The sequence below is a fragment of the Heterodontus francisci genome, chromosome 37, assembly GCF_036365525.1.
Source record: "Heterodontus francisci isolate sHetFra1 chromosome 37, sHetFra1.hap1, whole genome shotgun sequence".
NCBI classification, from domain to species: Eukaryota; Metazoa; Chordata; class Chondrichthyes; order Heterodontiformes; family Heterodontidae; genus Heterodontus; species Heterodontus francisci.
In genome coordinates this window covers 14,959,356-14,981,266 of record NC_090407.1, presented here as the reverse complement: position 1 = coordinate 14,981,266, position 21,911 = coordinate 14,959,356, and the positions used below count along the sequence as shown (strand labels likewise).

The following is a 21,911-nucleotide window of genomic DNA, read 5'->3' as shown; positions in this document are numbered from 1 at the left end:
TTTTCAGCCTCTTCCCTTAATCTCTTGAGCCTCCATTTTGGCTTTAAATCTTCTTTGAAAAACCTTATGAAGTGCATTCTGAATGTCAAAATATAATATTCTTCAATCCCTTGCTCCCGTTCACATGGTTACATCCTCCAGAGATTCCAGTAAATTTGTTCAGCACGACTTATTTTTTGTGAGCTCATATTGCCTTTCATATAACTGCATGCATTGTTGATAGGTAATCCTGAATTATTGCTCTCACAAGAGTCTCCAGCATGTATCCACAATTAATACCGAGCTGATTGATCTACTATGACCAGTGTCATTCCGCTGTTCCTTCTTGAAGACCAAAGTTGGATTTCATTTGTTTCCAAACACTTAAGTAAAGTTTCAGCAGATATAACTCACATCTGCAACACGGGATTTCAAACTGGGGTCCATGCATCTTAAAGGATCTGTGAAGGTGTCCCAAGAGATCTACAAAATTGTCACATTACTTTGACGCCAAATGCACCAGGCATAATAGGGGTAATTTTAAACTAACCACCAGCTGTTGTGCCGAAAGCCAGTGCACCAGACCCAGCTGCGAACCTAATCAAGCTATTCCAATACAGCTATGGCACTGGAATAAGAACAGAAAGTGCCGGAAATACTCAGCAGGTCTGGCAGTGTCTGTGCAGAGAAAAACACAGTTAACATTTCAGGTCTGTGACCCTTCATCAGAACTGGCAAAAGTTAGAAATGTAACAGTCTTTGAGCAAGTGAAACGAGGGAGGGGGGAAGAAGAATGAGAAGGAAAGTCTGTGATAGGATGGAGTGGGGAGAGATTAAATGACAGATGTCATGGAACAGAATGCAAATGGAGTGCTAAATAGTTGTAGTGAAAGACAAAGCATGAGTCCAGAGAGAGTGCTAATGGCAGAATAATGAACAGCTCTGTACAAAAGCAAAAACATGAATAAGTTTAAGACTAGCACATGATTAAACAATAAATAATTAAAAATATATATATAAAAATAAAATAATAATAATAATAAATAAACCAAAAATAATGGGGCTCATGGTCTGAAATTATTGAACTCAATATTGAGTCCAGAAGACTGCAGAGTGCCTAATCGGAAGATGAGGTGCTGTTCCTCGAGCTTGTGTTGATGTTCACTGGAACACTGCAGCTGACCGAGGACAGAAATGTGGGCAAGAGAATATGGTAGTGAATTAAAATGGCAAGCAACCAGAAGCTCAGGATCATTCTTGCAGACCAAGTGGATGTGTTCTGCAAAGTGGTCACCAATCTCCGTTTGGTCTCCTTAATGTAGAAGAGAATGCACTGTGAACAGCGAATACAGTATACTAAATTGAAAATAGTACAAGTAAATCGCTGCTTATAATTATAACTGTCACTGACCTCATCTGCTCGGTGATCTTCCCAACCCATAGTCCCACAACACTGAACAGCCCGCTTCTATCTTCTTCCCAAAATCCACAAACAGGACTGTCCCGGTAGACCCATCGTTTCAGCCTGTTCCTACCCCACTGATCTTACTTCCTCCTATCTCAATTCCATTTTTGCTCCCCTTGTCCAGTCTCTTTCCACCTATATCCATGACTCTTCTGACGCCTTACGTCATTTCGACAGCTTCCAATTTCCTGGCCCTAACTGTCTCTTCTTTAATATGGATGTCCAATCTCACTACATCACCATCCCCCATCGATAGTCTGAAGGCTCTCCACCTCTTCCTTGAACAGAGGCCCAACCAGTCCCCATCCACCACCACCCTCCTCCGCCTGGCTGAACTTGTTCTCACATTGAATAACTTCTCCTTCAACTCCACTCACTTCCTCCTAATAAAATGTGTTGCTGTGGGTACCTTTATGGGTCCTAGTTATGACTGTCTTTTGTGCGATATGTTGAACATTCTTTGTTCCAGTCCTACTCAGACCCCCTTTCCACAACTCTTTTTCTGGTACATTGATGATTGTGCTCTCGCCCCAAACTGGAAAACCTCATCAACTTTGCTTCCAATTTCCACCCTTCTCTCACCTTCACATGGTCCATCTCCGACACCTCCCTTCCCTTCCTCGACTTCTCTGTCTCCATCTCTGGGGATAGGCTGTCCACCAGCATTTATTATAAGCCCACTGACTCTCACAGCTACCTTGACTACATTTCCTCATACCCTGCCTCCTGTAAGAACTCCATTCCATTCTCTCAGGTTCTCATCTCCGACGCATCTATTCTGATGATGCAACCTGCCACAACAGTGCCTCTCATATATCTTCCCTTTTCCTCAATCGAGGACTCCCCCGCACTGTGGTTGACAGGGCCCTCGACCGTGTCCAACCCATTTCTTGCACTTCTGCCCTCACCTCCTCCCCTCCCTCCCAGAACTGCACAGGGTTCCCATTATCCTCACTTTCCGCCCCACCAGCCTCCATATCCAAAGGATCATCCTCCACCATTTCTGCCCCCTCCGGCATGATGCCACCACCAAACATATCTTCCCCTCCCTCCCGTGTCAGCATTCCAGAGGGACTGTTCTCTCAGTGACACCCTGGTCCACTCCTCCCTCAGCCCCTACACCTCATCCCTTTCCCATGCAATCGCAGAAGGTGCAATACCTGCTCTTTTACCTCCTCTCTCCTCATCATCCAAGGCCCCAAACACTCCTTCCAGGTGAAGCAGTGATTTACTTGTACTTCTTTCAATTTAGTATACTGTATTCACTGCTCACAATGTGGTCTCCTCTACATTGGGAGACCAAACACAGTTTGGGTGACCACTTTGCAGAACATCTCCGCCCAGTCCACAAGCATGATCCTGAGCTTCCGGTGGCTTGCCATTTTAATTCATAACTTTGTTCTCATGCCCACATTTCTGTCCTCGGTCTGCTGCAGTGTTCCAGTGAAGCTCAACATAAGCTTGAGGAACAGCACCTCATCTTCCGATTCGGCACTCTACAGCTTTCTGGACTCAATATTGAGATCAATAATTTCACACTATGAGCACCATTATTTTTTGTTTATATATTATTTTTATTTTAGATTAGATTAGATTAGAGATACAGCACTGAAACAGGCCCTTCGGCCCACCGAGTCTGTGCCGAACATCAACCACCCATTTATACTAATCCTACACTAATCCCATATTCCTACTTTATATTTAGTTATATATACATTTTCTTTTTTTTAATTATTTATTTTTTAACCATGTGCTAGTCCTAAACTTAAAACTTAATACTTAATTTTCATGTTTGTGCTTTCGTACAGAGCTGTTCATTATTCTGCCATTAGCACTCTCTCTGGACTCATGCTTTGTCTTTCGCTACAAATATTCAGCACTCTATTTGCATTCTGTTCCATGACATCTCTGTCATTTAATCTCTCCCCCTTCTATCCTATCACAGTCCTATCTTCTTGTTCTTCTTCCCCCCTCCCCATTTTTACTTGCTCAAAGACTGTTACATTTTGAACTTGCCAGTTCTGATGAAGGGACACAGACCTGAAACATTAATTCTGTTTCTCGCTACACAGGTGCTGCCAGACCTGCTGAGTATTTCCGGCACTTTCTGTTCTCATTTCAGAGTTCCACCATACGCAGTATTTTGCTCTCATTTTACAGCTATGGCACTGGCCCCAATCTGACAATGTAGAAAATCATCCAGGTACGTCTTGTGCATGTAGCTAGTCCACTTGTCCGCCAGGGGGGACTGCAACCCATGCTGCGCGAATAGGCGCCAGTCCACCCGGTCACAGGGTAAGGGTGCTCTCATACAGTCGTATACATGGTAATGAGACTTCCCAACCGGTACGATGGGAGATCAGTTTTTCTGGCGAGCAAGCGCCGCTGCCTTCCCCCTTCAGTGTCGATGGTAGATTAGTCCTCTTGGCTGGCTGGCATTACTGCTGTCTTCCCCCAGTCTCAATTGCATATGAGTCCTCCCGGCTGGCTGGCAGCACTGCTTTCCTCCTTCAGTGTCATAAGTGGACTAGCCCTTCTGGCTGGCAGGCGGCACTGCTCTCCTCCTCTTGCGTTGATGTTAGATTAGTCTTCCCGGCCTGCAGGAGGTGCTGCTCTCCTCCTCCAGTGTTGATGATAGATTGGTCCTCCCAGCTGGCAGTTGGCGCTGCTCTCATCCTCAATTGTTAATTAATGAAAGGGAAATCATGTTTGACAAATCTGTTGGAGTTTTTTGAGGATGTAACTAGCAGAATAGATAAGGGGAAACTAGCAAATGTGCTGTGTTTGGATTTTCTGAAGGCTTTCAATAAGGTCCTACACAAGAGGTTTATAAACAAAATTAGAGCACATGGGATTGGGGGTAATATACTGGCATGGATTGAGAATTGGTTAACAGACAGAAACCAGAGAGAAGGAATAAACGGGTGTGTCTAGTGGGGTACCACAAGGATCAGTGCTTGAGACCCAGCTAATCACAATCTATATCATTGATTTGGATGTGGGGACCAAATGTAATATTTCCAAGTTTGCTGATGACACAAAACCAGGTGGGAATGTAAGTTGTGAGGAGGATGCAAAGAGGCTTCAAGGGGATTTAGACAGGTTAAGTGAGAACAAAGAACAAAGAACAGTACAGCACAGGAACAGGCCATTCGGCCCTCCAAGCCTGCGCCGATCTTGATACCTGCCTAAACTAACACCTTCTGCACTTCCGGGGCCCATATCCCTCTATTCCCTTCCTATTCATATATTTGTCAAGATGTCTCTTAAACGTCGCTATCGTATCTGCTTCCACCACCTCCCCTGGCAGCAAGTTGCAGGCACTCACCACCCTCTGTGTAAAAAACTTGCCTCGCACATCCCCTCTAAACTTTACCCCTCGCACCTTAAACCTATGTCCCCTAGTAACTGACTCTTCCACCCTGGGAAAAAGCTTCTGACTATCCACTCTGTCCATGCCGCTCATAACTTTGTAAACCTCTATCATGTAAACCTCCACCTCCGTCGTTCCAATGAAAACAATCCGAGTTTTTCCAACCTCTCCTCATAGCTAATGCCCTCCAGACCAGGCAACATCCTGGTAAACCTCCTCTGTACCCTCTCCAAAGCCTCCACGTCCTTCTGGTAGTGTGGCGACCAGAATTGCACGTAATATTCTAAATGTGGCCGAACTAAGATTCTGTACAGCTGCAACATGACTTGCCAATTTTTATACTCTATGCCCCAACCGATGAAGGCAAGCATGCCGTATGCCTTCTTGACTACCTTATCCAGCTGCGTTGCCACTTTCAGTGACCTGTGGACCTGTACGCCCAGATCTCTCTGCCTGTCAATACTCCTCAGGGTTCTCCCATTTACTGTATACCTCCCACCTGCATTAGACCTTCCAAAATGCATTACCTCACATTTGTCCGGATTAAACTCCATCTGCCATTTCTCCACCCAAGTCGCCAACCGATCGATATCCTGCTGTATTCTCTGACAATCCTCATCATTACCCGCAACTCCACCAACCTTTGTGTCGTCCACAAACTTTCCAATCAGACCAGCTACATTTTCCTCCAAATCATTTATATATACTACAAAGCGCAAAGGTCCCAGCACGGATCCCTGCGGAACACCACTAGTCACATCCCTCCATTCAGAAAAACACCCATCCACTGATACCCTCTGTCTTCTATGACCGAGCCAGTTCTGTATGCATCTTGCCAGCTCACCTCTGATCCTGTGTGACTTCACCTTTTGTACCAGTCTGCCATGCGGGACCTTGTCAAAGGCTTTACTAAAGTCCATATAGATAACATCCACTGCCCTTCCTTCATCAATCATCTTCGTCACTTCCTCAAAAAACTCAATCAAATTAGTAAGACACGACCTCCCCTTCACAAAACCATGCTGTCTCTCGCTAATAAGTTTGTTTGTTTCCAAATGGGAGTAAATCCTGTCCCGAATAATCCTCTCTAATAGTTTCCCTATCACTGACGTAAGACTCACCGGCCAATAATTTCCTGGATTATCCTTGCCACCCTTCTTAAACAAAGGCACAACATTGGCTATTCTCCAGTCCTCTGGGACCTCACCTGTAGCCAATGAGGATGCAAAGATTTCTGTCAAGGCCCCAGCAATTTCTTCCCTTGCCTCCCTCAGTATTCTAGGGTAGATCCCAACAGGCCCTGGGGACTTATCTACCTTAATGCTTTGCAAGACACCCAACACCTCCTCCTTTTTGATAATGAGATGACTGAGACTATCTGCACTCCCTTCCCTAGGCTCATCATCCACCAAGTCCTTCTCTTTGGTGAATACTGATGCAAAGTACTCATTTAGCACCTCGCCCATTTCCTTTGGCTCCACACATAGATTCCCATCTCTGTCCTTGAGTGGGCCAGCCCTTTCCCTGGTTACCCTCTTGCTCTTTATATACGTATAAAAAGCCTTGGGATTTTCCTTAATCCTGTTTGCCAATGACTTTTCATGACCCCTTTTAGCCCTCCCAGCTCCTTGCTTAAGTTCCTTCCTACTGTCTTTATATTCCTCAAGTGCTTCATCTGTTCCTAGCCTTCCAGCCCTTTCAAATGCTTCCTTTTTCTTTTTGACTAGGCTCACAATATCCCGTGTTATCCAAGCTTCCCGAAACTTGCCAAACTTGTCTTTCTTCCTCACAGGAACATGCTGGTCCTGGATTCTAATCAGCTGACGTTTGAAAGACTCCCACATGTCAGATGTTGATTTACCCTCAAACAGCCGCCCCCAATCTAAATTCTTCAGTTCCTGCCTAATATTGTTATAATTAGCCTTCCCCCAATTTAGCACCTTCACCCGAGGACTACTCTTATCCTTATCCACAAGTATCTTAAAACTTATGGAATTATGGTCACTGCTCCCGAAATGCTCCCCCACTGAAACTTCGACCACCTGGCCGGGCTCATTCCCCAATACCAGGTCCAGAATGGCCCCATCCCTAGTTGGACAATCTACATACTGTTTCAAGAAGCCCTCCTGGATGCTCTTCACAAATTCTGCCCCATCCAAGCCCCTAGCACTAAGTGAGTCCCAGTCAATATTGGGGAAGTTAACATCATCCACCACTACAATCCTGTTACCTTTACATCTTTCCAAAATCTGTCTACATATCAGCTCCTCTACCTCCCGCTGGCTGTTGCGAGGCCTGCAGTAAACCCCCAACATCGTGACTGACCCTTCCTATTCCTGAGCTCCACCCATATTGCCTCGCTGCATGACCCCTCTGAGGTATCCTCCCGCAGTACAGCTGTGATAGTCTCCTTAACCAGTAATGCAACTCCCCCACCCCTTTTACATCCCCCGCTATCCCGCCTAAAGCTTCTAAAGCCTGGAACATTTAGCTGCCAATCCTGCCCTTCCCTCAACCAAGTCTCTGTAATAGCAACAGCATCATATTTCCAAGTACTAATCCAAGCTCTAAGTTCATCTGCCTTACCTGTTATACTTCTCGCAGAGAAACAAATGCACTTCAGACCACCAGTCCCTGGCTCAGCAACATCTCCCTGCCTGCTCTTCCTCTTAGTCCTACTGGCCTTATTTACTATGTCCTCCTCATTTATTTCACTAGCTGTCCTACTGCTCTGGTTCCCACCCCCCCTGCCACACTAGTTTAAACACTCCCGAGTGACGCTAGCAAACCTTGCAGCCAGGATATTAGTAGACAAGAACATGGCAGATGGAATATAATATGGAAAAATGTACAGTTATCAACTTTGGTAGGAAAAACAGAAATGAAGAGAATTTCTTAAATGGTAAGAGATTAGGAAGTGTTGATGTCCAAAGGGATGTCCTTGTTTATGAGTCACTGAAAACAGGTGCAGCAAGCAATTGGGAAGGCAAATGGTATATTTGAGGATTTGAGTACAAGAGTAAAGAAGTCTTGCTCAAATTATATAGCGCCATGGTGAGACCGCACCTGGAGTATTGTATACAGTTTTGGTCTCATTACCTAAGGAAGGATATACTGGCCATAGCAAGAGTGCAATTAAGGTTCATGGATGAGCTGGACGTACAGCCAACCAAATCGGAACTCAGTGATGCCATTGATTCTCTAGCCAGCGGAAAAGCCCCTGGGAAGGACAGCATTACCCCTGAAATAATCAAGAGTGCCAAGCCTGCTATACTCTCAGCACTACATGAACTGCTATGCCTGTGCTGGGACGAGGGAGCAGTACCCCAGGACATGCGCGATGCCAATATCATCACCCTCTATAAAAACAAAGGTGACCGCGGTGACTGCAACAACTACCGTGGAATCTCCCTGTTCAGCATAGTGGGGAAAGTCTTTGCTCGAGTCGCTCTGAACAGGCTCCAGAAGCTGGCCGAGCGCGTCTACCCTGAGGCACAGTGTGGCTTTCGTGCAGAGAGATCGACCGTTGACATGCTGTTCTCCCTTCGTCAGATACAGGAGAAATGCCGTGAACAACAGATGCCCCTCTACATTGCTTTCATTGATCTCACCAAAGGATTTGACCTCGTCAGCAGACGTAGTCTCTTCAGACTACTAGAAAAGATTGGATGCCTACCAAAGCTACTAAGTATCATCACCTCATTCCATGACAATATGAAAGGCACAATTCAACATGGTGGCTCCTCATCAGAGCCCTTTCCTATCCTGAGTGGCGTGAAACAGGGCTGTGTTCTCGCACCCACACTTTTTGGGATTTTCTTCTCCCTGCTGCTTTCACATGCGTTCAAGTCCTCTGAAGAAGGAATTTTCCACCACACAAGATCAGGGGGCAGGTTGTTCAACCTTGCCCGTCTAAGAGCGAAGTCCAAAGTACGGAAAGTCCTCATCCCGGCTGGCAGGTGATGCTGCCTTCCTCCTCCTGCAGTGTTGATGGTGGATTAGTCCTCCCGGCCGGCAGGTGGCGCTGCTCCCCACCTCCAGTATCAATGGCAGATTCATCCTCCCGGTTGGTCGGTGGTCCTGTTTTCCTCCTCATAGTTTCAATGGCAGATTAGTCCTCCCGACCGGCAGGTGGCACTGCTCACCCCTTCCGGTGTCATTGGCAGATGCGTCCTCCCGGCCTGCAGGTGGCACTGTTATTCTACTCCAGTGTCAATGGCAGAGTCGTCCTCCTGGCCGGCAGGCGGCGCTGCTCCCCACCTCCAGTGTCATTGGCAGATTAATCTTCCTGGCCGGCAGGCGGCGCTGCTTCCCTCTTCCCGTGTCATTGGCAGAGTAGTCCTTCCGGCGGTAGGCGGCGCTGCTCCCCACCTCCAGTGTCATTCGCAGACTAGTCCTCCCGGCCGGCAGGCGGCGCTGCGCCTTTTGCTCCCGCTCGTAACTGAGGGGGCCGTTTCGTTTCCTGTAGTTGGATTCCACTTCCGGCAGCGGAGTGAGGGGATTGATGCTGCTTTCGAGACCGATAATCGGCGCATTCGGATGAGAAACCAACGGGCGAGTACAGGAAGTACCAAGGGCCTTCATTGCTTTTAATTTGTTTGTGGCGGGGCCGGCGTGAGCGGAACGACAGAAAGTTGGAAGCAAGACTGAAGCCTGAGTGATTCGGGCTACACCGGGGCAGAACCAGAACCAGAGCCAGGAAATGAAATAAATACACAGCAGAGCGGGAGAAAAGCAGGCAGCAAGGAGAGAGAGAGAAATAAATTATACGGAGGGAGGGAAACAAGCAGTAAGGAGAGAGAGAAGGCACCAGGGAAAGGAAAAAAACAAACTGCAGAGAGAAAGCAACCGCCACCAGGGAAAAGGAGAAAGAGAAAACGTACATCAATTTCAGGCAGAGGGAGATCAACAGCAACTGAGGAGAGAAACCAGTGAAAGGGGGATAGAGAAAAGGACTCTAGGAGGAATAGAAACAGACACGAGAGAGATATAAAACCAAAAAGTGCTGGAAATACTCTGCATCTGTGGAGAGAGAAACAGAGTTAACGTTTCAGGTCAGTGACCCTTCATCAGAGAGAGAGATTGGCACCACGGAAAGATCGAAACAGCAAAGTGGAGAGAGAAATACAGCAGGCATATAGGAGGAAAAGCGGGAAAAACAAACCAGGGAAGGAGAGGTAAATGCAAGGGGAATTATTACGAAAACTGCTGAGAAACGAAGGAAGGAAAAATTTCAGAGAGGGAAAATTACAGAAACTGGAGAGAGAAACAGACACTCAGGGAAAGGAGGAATATAACAAACTGGATAGGGAAAAAATATTAAACTTGAGAGCGAGCACAGCAGAAACTGGAGAAACACAATTAAGGAAATAGCGGGAATATTGTAGAAACTACAGAGAAAGAAGGAACGAGAGAACAGAATACAGAAATTATAGGGGCAAAGGAAATTATAGAAAGGACAAAAATTAAGGCAGAAACTTTAGAGATACCTAGATAGGAGAAATAGGGATAGAAGGGCACCTGGCGAAAGGAAGATATCTTACCAATATTGCAGAAAGAGAACGAGGGTGGGGAGAGATACTGAGCAACAGGAACGTGAAGAATATTACAGAAATTGCGAAGGAGAGAGGGAAATCAGGCGAAGCAGACATGCTGAGAGAACGCGATATAAAATAAACAGGGAGGCGATATATAAATTAGAGTAAGGGAGAAATCAGAAAATAGAGGCTGGAGAGAGAGAAAAAGGGAAACAATGCAATAGGTAGATGGATAGAATTCAATATAAAGTAGCTAATGAAGAAATACAGAAATCCAAACATGAGGGAATAAATATGTGGATGGGAGAAAGAGAATTTAAATTGAGAATGCTGTAAATGCACAGAAATCAGTGAAAAGAAAATGAATCAGTTTTTTAAAAAAAAGCCAAAATCAAAGGAGGCAAAAAAGTCAAATATATGATGACATTGAGCAAGTGGAACAAAGCAGGTTAGAACGGAAGGCAAATGGGAAGGGAGGAGTGAAAGTAGATGGGATAAAGGGGAAGGCTTGGAAGACGACACATTACGTCCACAGCTTGGAGGCAGATAATCACAGGGACAGTCGGTGAGAAAGGGTAACGGTGAAATAGAAGCCGGAAAAAAACCTCATATTATTTCCAGCATGGGGAGGAAGAAAAAATCACTGCATGATTATGCAGCTGAATTCTGTGACCTGTCAGTGAAGAGGCACATTGTCGAGCAAAAGGAAGGAAGGGAGAGAAATTGGGTGGAAATTTTATACTGTAAATCCTGTGAGATCCCGATGAGCGCTCGAAGGGACCGCATTTTAGAACACTTGGCGTCGGCCAGGCACTACCGCAACAGACGATTGGAGAAGCATACCTCAGCCAGGCTTCATGCAACCACGTTACTCATGTAAGTGGAAATAACTGCCTTGAGGAATTGTGCAGAGTACCACTGCTTTACAAGAGTAGTAACTTATCCCTCTGTTGTACACACGCACCTTGGCAGTGTGATGATATGTCCAGGCTGGTTTGAGGCGTGTGCTGTGTTAAACTGTAATAATTATTAAATAATCCGCAAGTGGATTGTCCAGTGCCTCAATAAGCAGTGTATGGTGTAGTACCGAGAAACCAGTAAGGCCGTGGGTTTGATCTCTCTGTTCATTTCACTAATGTGAGCTGGGTAGTGGCAGGAGTGTTACAGTTAGCCCTGGGCTGATTGCCAAGCAGTGACCCTGCAATGAAAGTAGTTGTCCAGGGCAACAGGATTGAGGGTCAGCTGTAATACCCCACATGGTCGAATGTTCGCTGCCTGGCCCTTCTCTCTCTCTCACAAATGACCATTTAGGCAAGCTATGGGTGGTCTAGTGGCACTTTAATTAACCCTTTTCCCAGCAAGAATCCACACCTTCAGGTGAGGAATGGAGAAAAATGAGGTAAGAAAGATGACATGCGAGAGGTTTGAATTGCAGCTGAGGGAGTATTGGTGAAGAAGTAAAGGCTTCTAAAGGTGGCAACCCGCTGATGTTTTGATGCAGACAAATGAATGTTCCAGGATCTGAACAAAATAAAAATAGTCTAAATTTCAAAGTATATTTTGTTTCAGTGACATTGCTGTCAAACATATGGCCTATTGGGTTAGGAGCAGTTCTGTGTGCGATACAGGGCTATACACAGCAGAAGGCCCCAGGTTTAATTCTTAGTCTGTACTCAGTGGGCCGATGTCAGCTGAGAAAAGCATTACAATTGGCCTTCTCACCCCAAGGTGAGAGAAAGAGACAAAATCAACCGAAAAGGGAGGTTCTTGATCCTGATCACTGACAGATTTGCATATGGTGGGGACTGTATCAGGCTCAGCTGTGATCCACCCTGTGGTTGAATACCCAGCTCACCAGCAATATCTAGTTTTACATAAAGAATAGTCACTTGGGTGAAGAACAGCAAAATATGGGAAGTGGGGGCTCGACTCGCCTAACAAAGGTGGGGGGAGACCACAGCATCGTTTGAAAAGAAGGAATTAAAAGCCCCTCATCATTTGGCAAAAAAACCTTCAAAAAGCCCTAGATTGCCTGAAAACCCCCAGTATCATCCTGTTTCTTAAAAAACTCCACAAAACTTTAACGCAGACAGGAGGCAGCTGATCACTGATTCCCTCGCAGCTCTATGTTTTGTTCCTTCCTCTTTCTCCATCTCTCTCACACAGTCTCATTCTATCAGATGGGGAGATTTTTTCCTTTGGTCCTTACCATAAATTGTTGCTGTTTGCTGGCCTATGAATTCTTTCTTCCCTTCTTTGTGCCCCTCCTTTCTTGTCACTCACTGCCCCCTGCCCCAGCCTATGAGAGCCCTCTTCCTCTGGGACATGATTAAAAATGATGACACTAAGATTTGTCGTGTGGTAGATAGTGAGGAGGATAGCAGTAGCCTGCAGGAAGATGTTGATGGTCTGGTCAGATGGGCAGAAAAGTTGCAAATTCAATCTGGAGAAGTGTGAGCTGATACATTTGGGGAAGTCAAACAAGGCAAAGGAATACACGATTAATGGGAAAATACTGAGAAGTGTACAGGAAGTGAGGGACCTTGGAGTGAATTTCCACAGATCCCTGAAGGTAGCAGGACAGGTCAATAAGGTGGTTAAGAAGGCATATGGAATCCTTTCCTTTATTCGCCGAGGTATAGAATACAAGAGCAGGAAGGTTATGCTGGAACTGTACAACTCATTGGTTAGGCCACAACTTGAGTATTGTGTGCAGTTCTAGTCACCACATTACAGAAAGGATGTAATTGCGCTAGAGAGGATACAGAGAAGATTTACGAGGATGTTGCCGGGACTGGAAAAATGCAGCTATGAGGAAAAATTGAATAGGTTGGGGTTGTTCTCATTGTAACAGAGAAGACTGAGGGGAGATCCGATTGAAATGTACAAAATGTTGAGAGGCCTGGATAGAGTGGAGTTGAAGGGTCTATTCACCTTAGCAGAGAGGTCAGTGACTAGAGGACATAGATTTAAAGTGATTGGTAGAAAAATTAGAGGGGAGATGCGGAAAAACTATTTCACCCAGAGGGTGGTGGGGTTGTGGAACTCTCTGCCTGAAAGGATAGTTGAGGCATAAACCCTCAACTTATTCAAAAGGAGTCTGGATATGCACCTCAAGTGCTGTAATCTACAGGGCTACAGACCAAATGTTGGAAGGTGGTACTCGAGTAGGTGGATCGTTTTTCGGCCGGCACAGACATGATGGGCCAAGTGGCCTCTTTCTGGGCCTTAAACATTTTATGATTCTAATTGTCTTTGTTAGAGGAATGAGTTCAAAGCCGAGCACACGTTCTGCCTATCAGATCCCTACAGTACCATGTTGTCCTTACAGATCCCTTTTTATTGCAGCTGTGCTGACGTCAGAAAGACAATTCATCGAATAGCCTAGTGAATAAAAACACCACCTGGTGTGTTAAGAAGCTGCACAGACTGGGCGGTGCCAGGTGCTACCCCTGATGTATGCTAAATTAGCTGATCTCAGCTGAGGCGGCAACAGTACAGATATGGCATTTGGCCTCAGTGCCTGTGGGCTAGGGACAGGAAGTAAAACAGCCTGGTCCTAATCAGTCTCTAGTGGCTCCTATGAAAAAACAGTAGTGTGTAAACCTCTGAGAAAGATTGAGCCTTGCTGTGATGCTGTCCATGGTTGAGTAGCTTGGTATTCACTTGTGGCAAAGGCAATCATCACATTTCTTAGAAACATCTCAGTGTTTCATGCAGTGAATGTTGGCAAACGTGGCAGTGGTTTTGCACGCAGCAAAATCTCTCCAAATGGAAATAAGATCAAAAACCTGTTAGTTTTTTGGTAGCATTGGTTGAAGGAGAAATGTTGGACAGAACATTTACTCGTCTTCCAATAGTGTGATAATTAATGGCCTCCTGAAGCATCAGGCGGGACTACAGTTTAACATCTCATCCACAAGGCGACACTGCTGACAATTCAGCACTCCCTCAGTACTGGAGTACTTAAGTTATGTGCTTATGAATTAAACCTGCAATATTCTAACATCCATTGAGAGCAATACCACTGGAGTAGGGATCATTGAAGTCTAAATGTCATTAATGACTATCACTGATAAATTCCTGAATTTTCTTTTTGGGGGGTGTTATGAAAGTGCTTCTGTTTTTTGTTAATTTTTTTTGATTACTTGTGTTTTAAAACTGAAAAGGGTTCCATAGATGCTGGACTTTGTGCTTTTTTAAAAAAAAAAGAGGTCATCGGAAGGTCTTTTGGCCTTGGTTTGTAAACGACCTTTACTGAAGATCACCTGCTAAGATAAATAAACAACGTTTATTGGAAGTCACCTGTCTTCAGATAAGTACCCAGCAGGGGCTTTTTGACCTGGGGAGGATGTTTACAGAGAAGTGACAGGTCAAGATTTATAGGGGTCAGGAGGCTTGACTCTTGAGATATTGTTTTTGGTTTTGCTTTGAACAGCGAGTTGTGGTGTCGACAGTGTTTTGAAAGGAGTTTGAATATCAACCCGCCAAGGACAAAACCCCAGTTCAGCCTTTTCCATCTTTTGGAAAGCCTGCCAGCTTTTTCATCTCTGAGAAAGCCCTGCGTATTCAGTGTGATAACCGAAACCCTGGATACCTTCTGAAAGGCATGCCAGAAACTCCTGTTGCTGCGTTTCTCCTAGAAAGCCTACCAAACTGGTCCTCCACGTCGCCTGAAAAGAACTGTTCTAGGAAGATCCCGTCTACGCGTATTTGGGATGCCAAACCAAAAGGGGCAACCGACATCTTTCCATTTTTTTTTAAGAATTAGCACGTATTTGGCCAAAATATTCTTTTTTGTATTTTCTTTTGTAATAAGCCTCTGCAGTGAGAGTATTTCTGTATTTTTTCAGTGTGAGTTTGTGTGTGGGGAATTTAAAAAGGGAACTTTCATATTTCAGTGTATTTTAATGCTTTGCTTCATTGCAGGATAAAAAACAGATAATTTTGTTAAAGAAACCAGTTTGGTGTATTTTATTCTGGGATATCGATAACTGGATAAACATTTAAATATATGTTGTGACCTGTGGAGAAGTGAAACGAGAAAAACCGTGCACTCCTCCCGCCTCGGTCGTAACAGTGGTGAATTGGTAAAGAAAAAAAATTGTTCCAGTTCATTCCTTGTTGCATATAGAGCAAGAACAGCATTGCACGGAAATGCTGCCAAACATGCTCCTTTGAAGACTCAGGTCATCAATCAAAGGCTGACTCGGGTCACACACTAAGAGCAAAGTGGCAATTGCTTTCCTGTGCAAAATCTGCAATAAAGTTTATTACCCCACTGTCAATAACAACTTGTATTTCTACAGCATCTATAATGCAATAAAACCTTCCAACTCGCTTCACCCTAGTGGCTGCAGCCACAACAATACACAATTTTACTAAAACCTAGGGTTAAATGAGTCTCTGAACAGTGTTGTCTATGAACTGTGTAAATACTTATGCGTTGTCATTTAATTTGCATCTTTTCAAAGCCCCATTCTTGTTTTTTGAATTTTAGCAACGTTTACTAATTTTCTATGAATTTACCTGGGTTGTTTGGGGTCCAGTTTGCCTTCTCCTGAAACATGAAATGAAACAGGTTTTTAAACAAGGCAGTTAAAAACTGACGTTAATGGTCCTTGGATCTAAGCCGAGGTGGCACACGAGGAAAGATGCTCATAGAAACAAACCCCAGCGGAGGGGCAATTAGAAGAAAAAGTCCCCTTTTCAGTTTCATGAATCTTCTGGTGGCCACAGGAACCCATCTTACATAGTAACATGTTGACATTGAATGCAGCCAGTTCAAGTACCTGTCAGATGAGATATCTGACTAACAAACAAATGACTGAAAATGAAAGTGAATCGTTGTTCCTAGAGTCTTGCAGAACAGGTTCTGGGTCTGTACTAATAAGATCTGTGTACATTGCTTTTCCTGTTCCATACTTATTCACACTGACTTTATTCAAGACAACAATCAATTTATGTTGATTCAGTTTCTTTTTATTACATTAATTGATTCTGTCTGGCATTGGCACCGTTTTGAGATGTACAGACTGTTCTTTCAGTGTCTTCAATTGCTCAGTTGACTCTGGTTTCATGGTTCAGTTAACACACCGCAGCCATTTCATATTGGGGCCAGTAGCAGTTGGCATCATAGGAACGGGAGTAGACCATTCAGCTGCTCATGCCTGTCTGCCATTCAATTAAATCATGGGTGATATGTACCTCAGTTCCATTTTTTTGCCTTTGCTCCATGTTCCTTGCTACCCATACCTAACAAAAATCTGTCAGGAGTATTTTGTCCACTTCCTTGGGATTCAAATTATGCTATTAACCACTTGATTTAAACCCCTTGAAAGTGGATAACGGACCTAAGGCAGAGGAAGCCTGTGTACCCGCCTGAAGGCCTGATCTGGTGTTTTAGTGGAGTTGAAGTGTTAGACAAAGTGAAGGACAGGGCGACACAGTGGTGCAGTGGTTAGCATCGCAGCCTCACAGCGACAGCAACAGCGACCTGGGTTCAGTTCTGGGTACTGCCTGTGCGGAGTTTGCAAGTTTTCCCTGTGACCGTGTGGGTTTCTGCCGGGTGCTCCGGTTTCCTCCCACAGCCAAAGACTTGCAGGTTGATAGGTAAATTGGCCATTGTAAATTGCCCCTAGTTGTAGGTAGGTGGTAGGAGAATGGTGGGGATGTGGTAGGGAATATGGAATTAATGTAGGATTAGTATAAATGGGTGGTTGTTGGTTGGCACAGACTCGGTGGGCCGAAGGGCCTGTTTCAGTGCTGTATCACACTCTATGACCACATTGCAGTGCACCTGTATGAGACCAGAATGTTACACCCATTCCCTAGAAGGGAAAGTGAGTCACTGCTAAGTGCAGAAGAAATGGTCATTAAAAGTTTCATTCACAGGCAAGGGGGAGTTCAGCTCTAACGGAAAATGGCCATTTTCCTTGAGTAGTGTTATTTTAGTTTTATTCTGTTCCATGGATCCTCTATGGGAGGTGTAAATGAAGGTCTTTGGATTTCAAAGTGAAATAGTTCTGTGATGCTGTGCCTGGGTTAAAGGATGGTGGCTGTTAACCTCACTCTGCAGTTCAGTTGCTGAGGAGGGGCCACAGATGTATAGTTTACATGGGCTGACAGTCTTGGTTGTGAAGCAGATCGTCTAATGTATGGGTGTGTTTATAAAATGTATGTTTTTTTTTGGCCGGAGCAGTTTAAGATGTTTCCAAAATGGTCGTTTTGGGGTTTGGAGAGTGTTAAAAATTGATATCCTTTCACATCCTTTTTGCAACGATTGTTCAGAAATGTGACTCTTTTATTGGTCTAGTTTTATTGAGCATTTTTGCAGTTGAAAATCTTCCCAAGGCTTTTTGTGTTTCAATTTACGTTTTTCTAATTCCTTTTTGTCCTGGAAGTGCTGACTTACGCTGGGTGCAGTTTCACATTTGTGGGTTGCTCTCCAATAATTTGCCCAAGTGACCCGTTCTTCACATCCCAGCTTCAACAGTGAGTGTCCACAGCACGGTGGGACATTGCAACCGAGCCCGATCCTGGCACTCGCATGCCTGTGTTATCAACAAGGGATGGCTAGTTTATGTAATGAGAGTGAGCCTGACCCAGTCCACATACAAACCCCAATCCAATTTTTCCCTCCCGCAATCCAGGTGCGCTGAGGCTGATTGTAGAGCTCTTGATGAAAGGTCACTGACCTGAAGCATTAGCTCTGTTTCTCTCCCTGCAGATACTGTCTGACCTGTCAGGTATTTCCAGCATTTTCTGTTTCTATTAGAGAATGCTGACTGCTGCCTTGGCTGAGATTATATATCTCGGTATAGACTAGATATTAAATCTGGGAAGAAAATGTTTTGAAACTTGCATTAATGAGATGTAGTGAGTGAGGACATACCAGGGTCCACTATAGTTACTTGTTTTTTTAAAAACTGCATCTTGTAAAATTACTGGGCTGGTTGGAAGAACAAGTAGGATGTGATGCTTTGAGAGCGGGAATGCTGTGAATCATTAACTGTGAAAGCCCATGAAGTTCTGGATTGATGCAGTTTGAAGTGAGATGACACAGTTAGAAGTAGCAGTAGTAGGTATAAATGCCTATTAGCTCAGCTTGAGAGAAGATCAAATTATAAATCCCTCGGGAGTTGTCTTTGGTGGCATAAAAGTCAAATTGGAGCTTTGGCCATCCTTTTATTGGGAAATGAATTATGTAGGATTTACAACAGAGAATAGCCCATTCGGCCCAACAGATCCATGCTGGTGTTTATGCTCCATACAAACCTCCTCACACCGTACTTCATCTCACCTTATCGTATTCTTTTTTTCTTTTTCCTTCATGTGCTTATCCAGCTTCCCCAAAAATGCATCAATGGAAACAATGAAACCAACTCCCCTTTTTTTTAAACTTCGTGTGTATAGAGCAAAGGATTGATCTATAATTGCAATATAACATTTACAGCTTAATACATTTGATTATTTTTGCTTTACCTCTGTTTGCTTCTATTTTGCTTTATGACTGTTCTCTGTCCGATATCTCTTTATAACTTACCTTTCTAGAGCGCTCATGTATAGAGGGCAATTCAAAGTGCTTTATAGAGCAGAGAAAGGTGGATGCTGAACAGGGAAAAATAGGAAAGGTGATAGCGATTACAGTAGGAGGGGAATTGAACATCCCTGTTTTCCTTTGCCACTGTTTACCTTTTATTCCTTTCCTTTTTGTGCTGTTTTTTCTTTAACTTCTCTCAGCCTGCCTCTTTTTCACTTCTTTCACCAATACATTGCCAGTCTTTGCAACATCAAGATTATTTGAGATTCTTGGAAAATGTAAGGAGTCTAGTTTTTACTCGCAATGTTGCTGGTTTGTCTATTTTTACTCTTTTTGTGTGTACCCGCATTGCCTGGGGAGGGGGGAAAATGTGTGGCTGTTGTATTGTTGCTGCTTTGTGGGTTCAGAAATGAGAGTAATGTAATCCGTCACAACAACAACTTGCATTTATATAGCACCTTTAATGTAGTAAAAACATCCGAAGGAGTGTTATCAAGCAAAATTTGACACCAAGCCACATAAAAAGATATTAGGACAAGTGACCAAAAGCGTGGTCAAAGAGGTAGGTTTCAAGGGGCTGCTTAAAGGAGGCGAGTAAGGCAGAAAGGTTTAGGTTTATCATTCCAGAGCTTGGGGTTTTGGCAGCTGAAAGCACAGCTGTCGATGATGGAGCGATGAAAATCGGAATTCACAAGAGGCTGGAGTTGGAGGAAACAGATGAATAGTGATTGGCCCACACCATATTTCATATGCAAAAATAACATGAGAAAGCTCATTGTACCTTATAAACTGAGACATCTATGAGAGGCAGTTTGTAAAATGTGTTACAGTGCAATAAGAAATCATATTGTTAATCTTGTGTATTGTGCACACTTCTGGTGCACAAACCTTGCTTCCCATTGTCATGATTTTTGATCATGCTTTGTGTCAACACTTAGTTGTTTTTATTCTTTTATGGGATGTGGGCGTCACTGGCAAGGCCAGCATTTGTTGCCCATTGAACTGAGTAGCTTCCTAGGCTATTTCAGAGGGCAGTTAAGCATCAACCATGTAGGCCAGAGCAGGTAAGGACAGCAGATTTTCTTCCCTAAAGGACATAGGTGAATCTGATGTGTTTTTATGATAATGATAGCTTTCAATTCCAGATTTCAATTAATTAATTGAATTTTAATTCTACCAGCTGCCATGGTGGGATTTGAACCTGTGTCCCCAGGACATTAGCCTGGGCCTCTGGATTACTAGTCCAGTGACATTACCACGACACCACAGTCCCTATTGTAAATTTCTGTTTGGTTTGGCTGTGTTACCTTTCAGAAGGTAGTTGCAGAGTCTGGCCAGTAAGAGGCTTTGTGGAACAAGATTCTGACGTCTTTCTCTCAACTCTCGCCATTTGGTATATGTTTTAATAACATTTCTTTTCATCAGCTGAATGGGGATGATGTCCACTAGTGTCATTTATATTGTAAAACTCTGATCTTATTTTTAAAAATGACCCCCTCACCAGCAAAGAAGGAACCTTCCGTATTAGCCTTCCTGAGGATAATCTTACAACAATGAGAATGAAAGAAACAAAGGCTTGTATTTATGTTGTGTTTTACCAAGTCTGTTGGAAACATTGCAACTTCAGATAAAATGAATTGTTTTGAAGAGTCGTGACTTTTGCTCTGTGGGCAAATTTAGCAGCCATTTTTCATTCAACAAGACCCCACATGAGCTGACTGACCTATTATTAAGTTACATAGGAACGTACAGGACTGGAAAAAAACATATCAATCCATAACAGTGTCTACACTTCAAAAGTAATTTGTTAGATTTCAATCATGTTGGGACATCCTGAGGATGTTACATAAGTTCATGTTTTGTTGGTGATGCTAGTTTAAAGAGAAAATTATGGGCAGGACGTCAGGAGAATTCCCCAGTTTTCAAGTAGTGCCACTGAATTTTTTACATGCACTTGAACCAGCGGAACACGTACACACAGGTTTAGCTTTTCATCCGAAGGATGGTATATCCTATAATGCAGCATTCAATACAGCATTGATTGTCAGCCTAGATTGTATTCACAAGCCCTGGTGTATGGGTTTGAACCTTGAACCTTTTTACCAAGGGGAGAGTGCTACCAATTGAGCCAAGCTAACAAGTAGACTAGTTTTAAATAAAAACAAGAAATGCTGGAACCACTCAGGTCTGGCAGCATCTGTGGAAAGAGAAGCAGAGTTAACGTTTCGGGTCAATGACCCTTCTTCGGAACTAGCAAATATTAGAAATGTCAAAGGTTATAAGCAAGTGAGGTGGGGGTGGGGCAAGAGATAACAAAGGAGGTGGTGTAGATTGGACAAGGTCACATAGCTGACCAAGAAGTCATAGAGCAAAGGCAAACAATATGTTAATGGTGTGTTGAAAGTCAAAGCATTAGTACAGATAGGGTGTTAACGAACTGAAGATTGAGCAGCAGCAAGTACAAACATGAAAAAAAAGTGGGTAAGCAAACTGAACAAACTAAAATGAAATGAAATAAACCAAAGAAAAAAAATTGTAAAAAATTTAAAAAAGAACTAAAAATAAAAGTAAAATGATGGGGCCCGTCATGCTCTGAAATTATTGAACTCAATGTTCAGTCCGACAGGCTGTAGTGTGCCGAAATGGAAAATGAGATGCTGTTCTTTGAGCTTGCGTTGATCTTCAGTGGAACACTGCAGCAAGCCCAGGCTAGAGATGTGAGCATGAGAGCAGGGGGGAGTGTTGAAATGGCAAGCAACCAGAAGCTCAGGGTCCTGCTTGCGGACTGAGCGGAGGTGTTGCACAAAGCGGTCACCCAGTCTGCGTTTGGTTTCCCCAATGTAGAGGAGACTCGGGACTTACCCAGACATGGTCATCAAACCTGCAGACAAGGGTGGTGCTGTTGTATGGCGTACCAACCTCTACCTTGCAGAAGCTGAACGCCAACTCACAGACACTTCTTCCTACCTCCCTCTGGACCATGACCACACCACCGAACATCAAGCCACTGTCCAA

The 21,911-nt window shown here is 44.1% G+C and overlaps 1 protein-coding gene across 1 annotated transcript in view; it reads left to right on the top strand.

The window, feature by feature from the left end:
• Window positions 1-9,274: 9,274 nt before the first annotated feature.
• LOC137352081 (streptomycin biosynthesis protein StrI-like) overlaps window positions 9,275-21,911 on the top strand; it is a 38,022-nt gene continuing 25,385 nt past the window's right edge. The window contains exon 1 of the mRNA XM_068017157.1: window positions 9,275-11,230. Coding sequence (XP_067873258.1) covers window positions 10,977-11,230 — 254 coding nt within the window. The 5' untranslated portion in view covers window positions 9,275-10,976. The remainder of the gene's footprint in view (window positions 11,231-21,911) is intronic.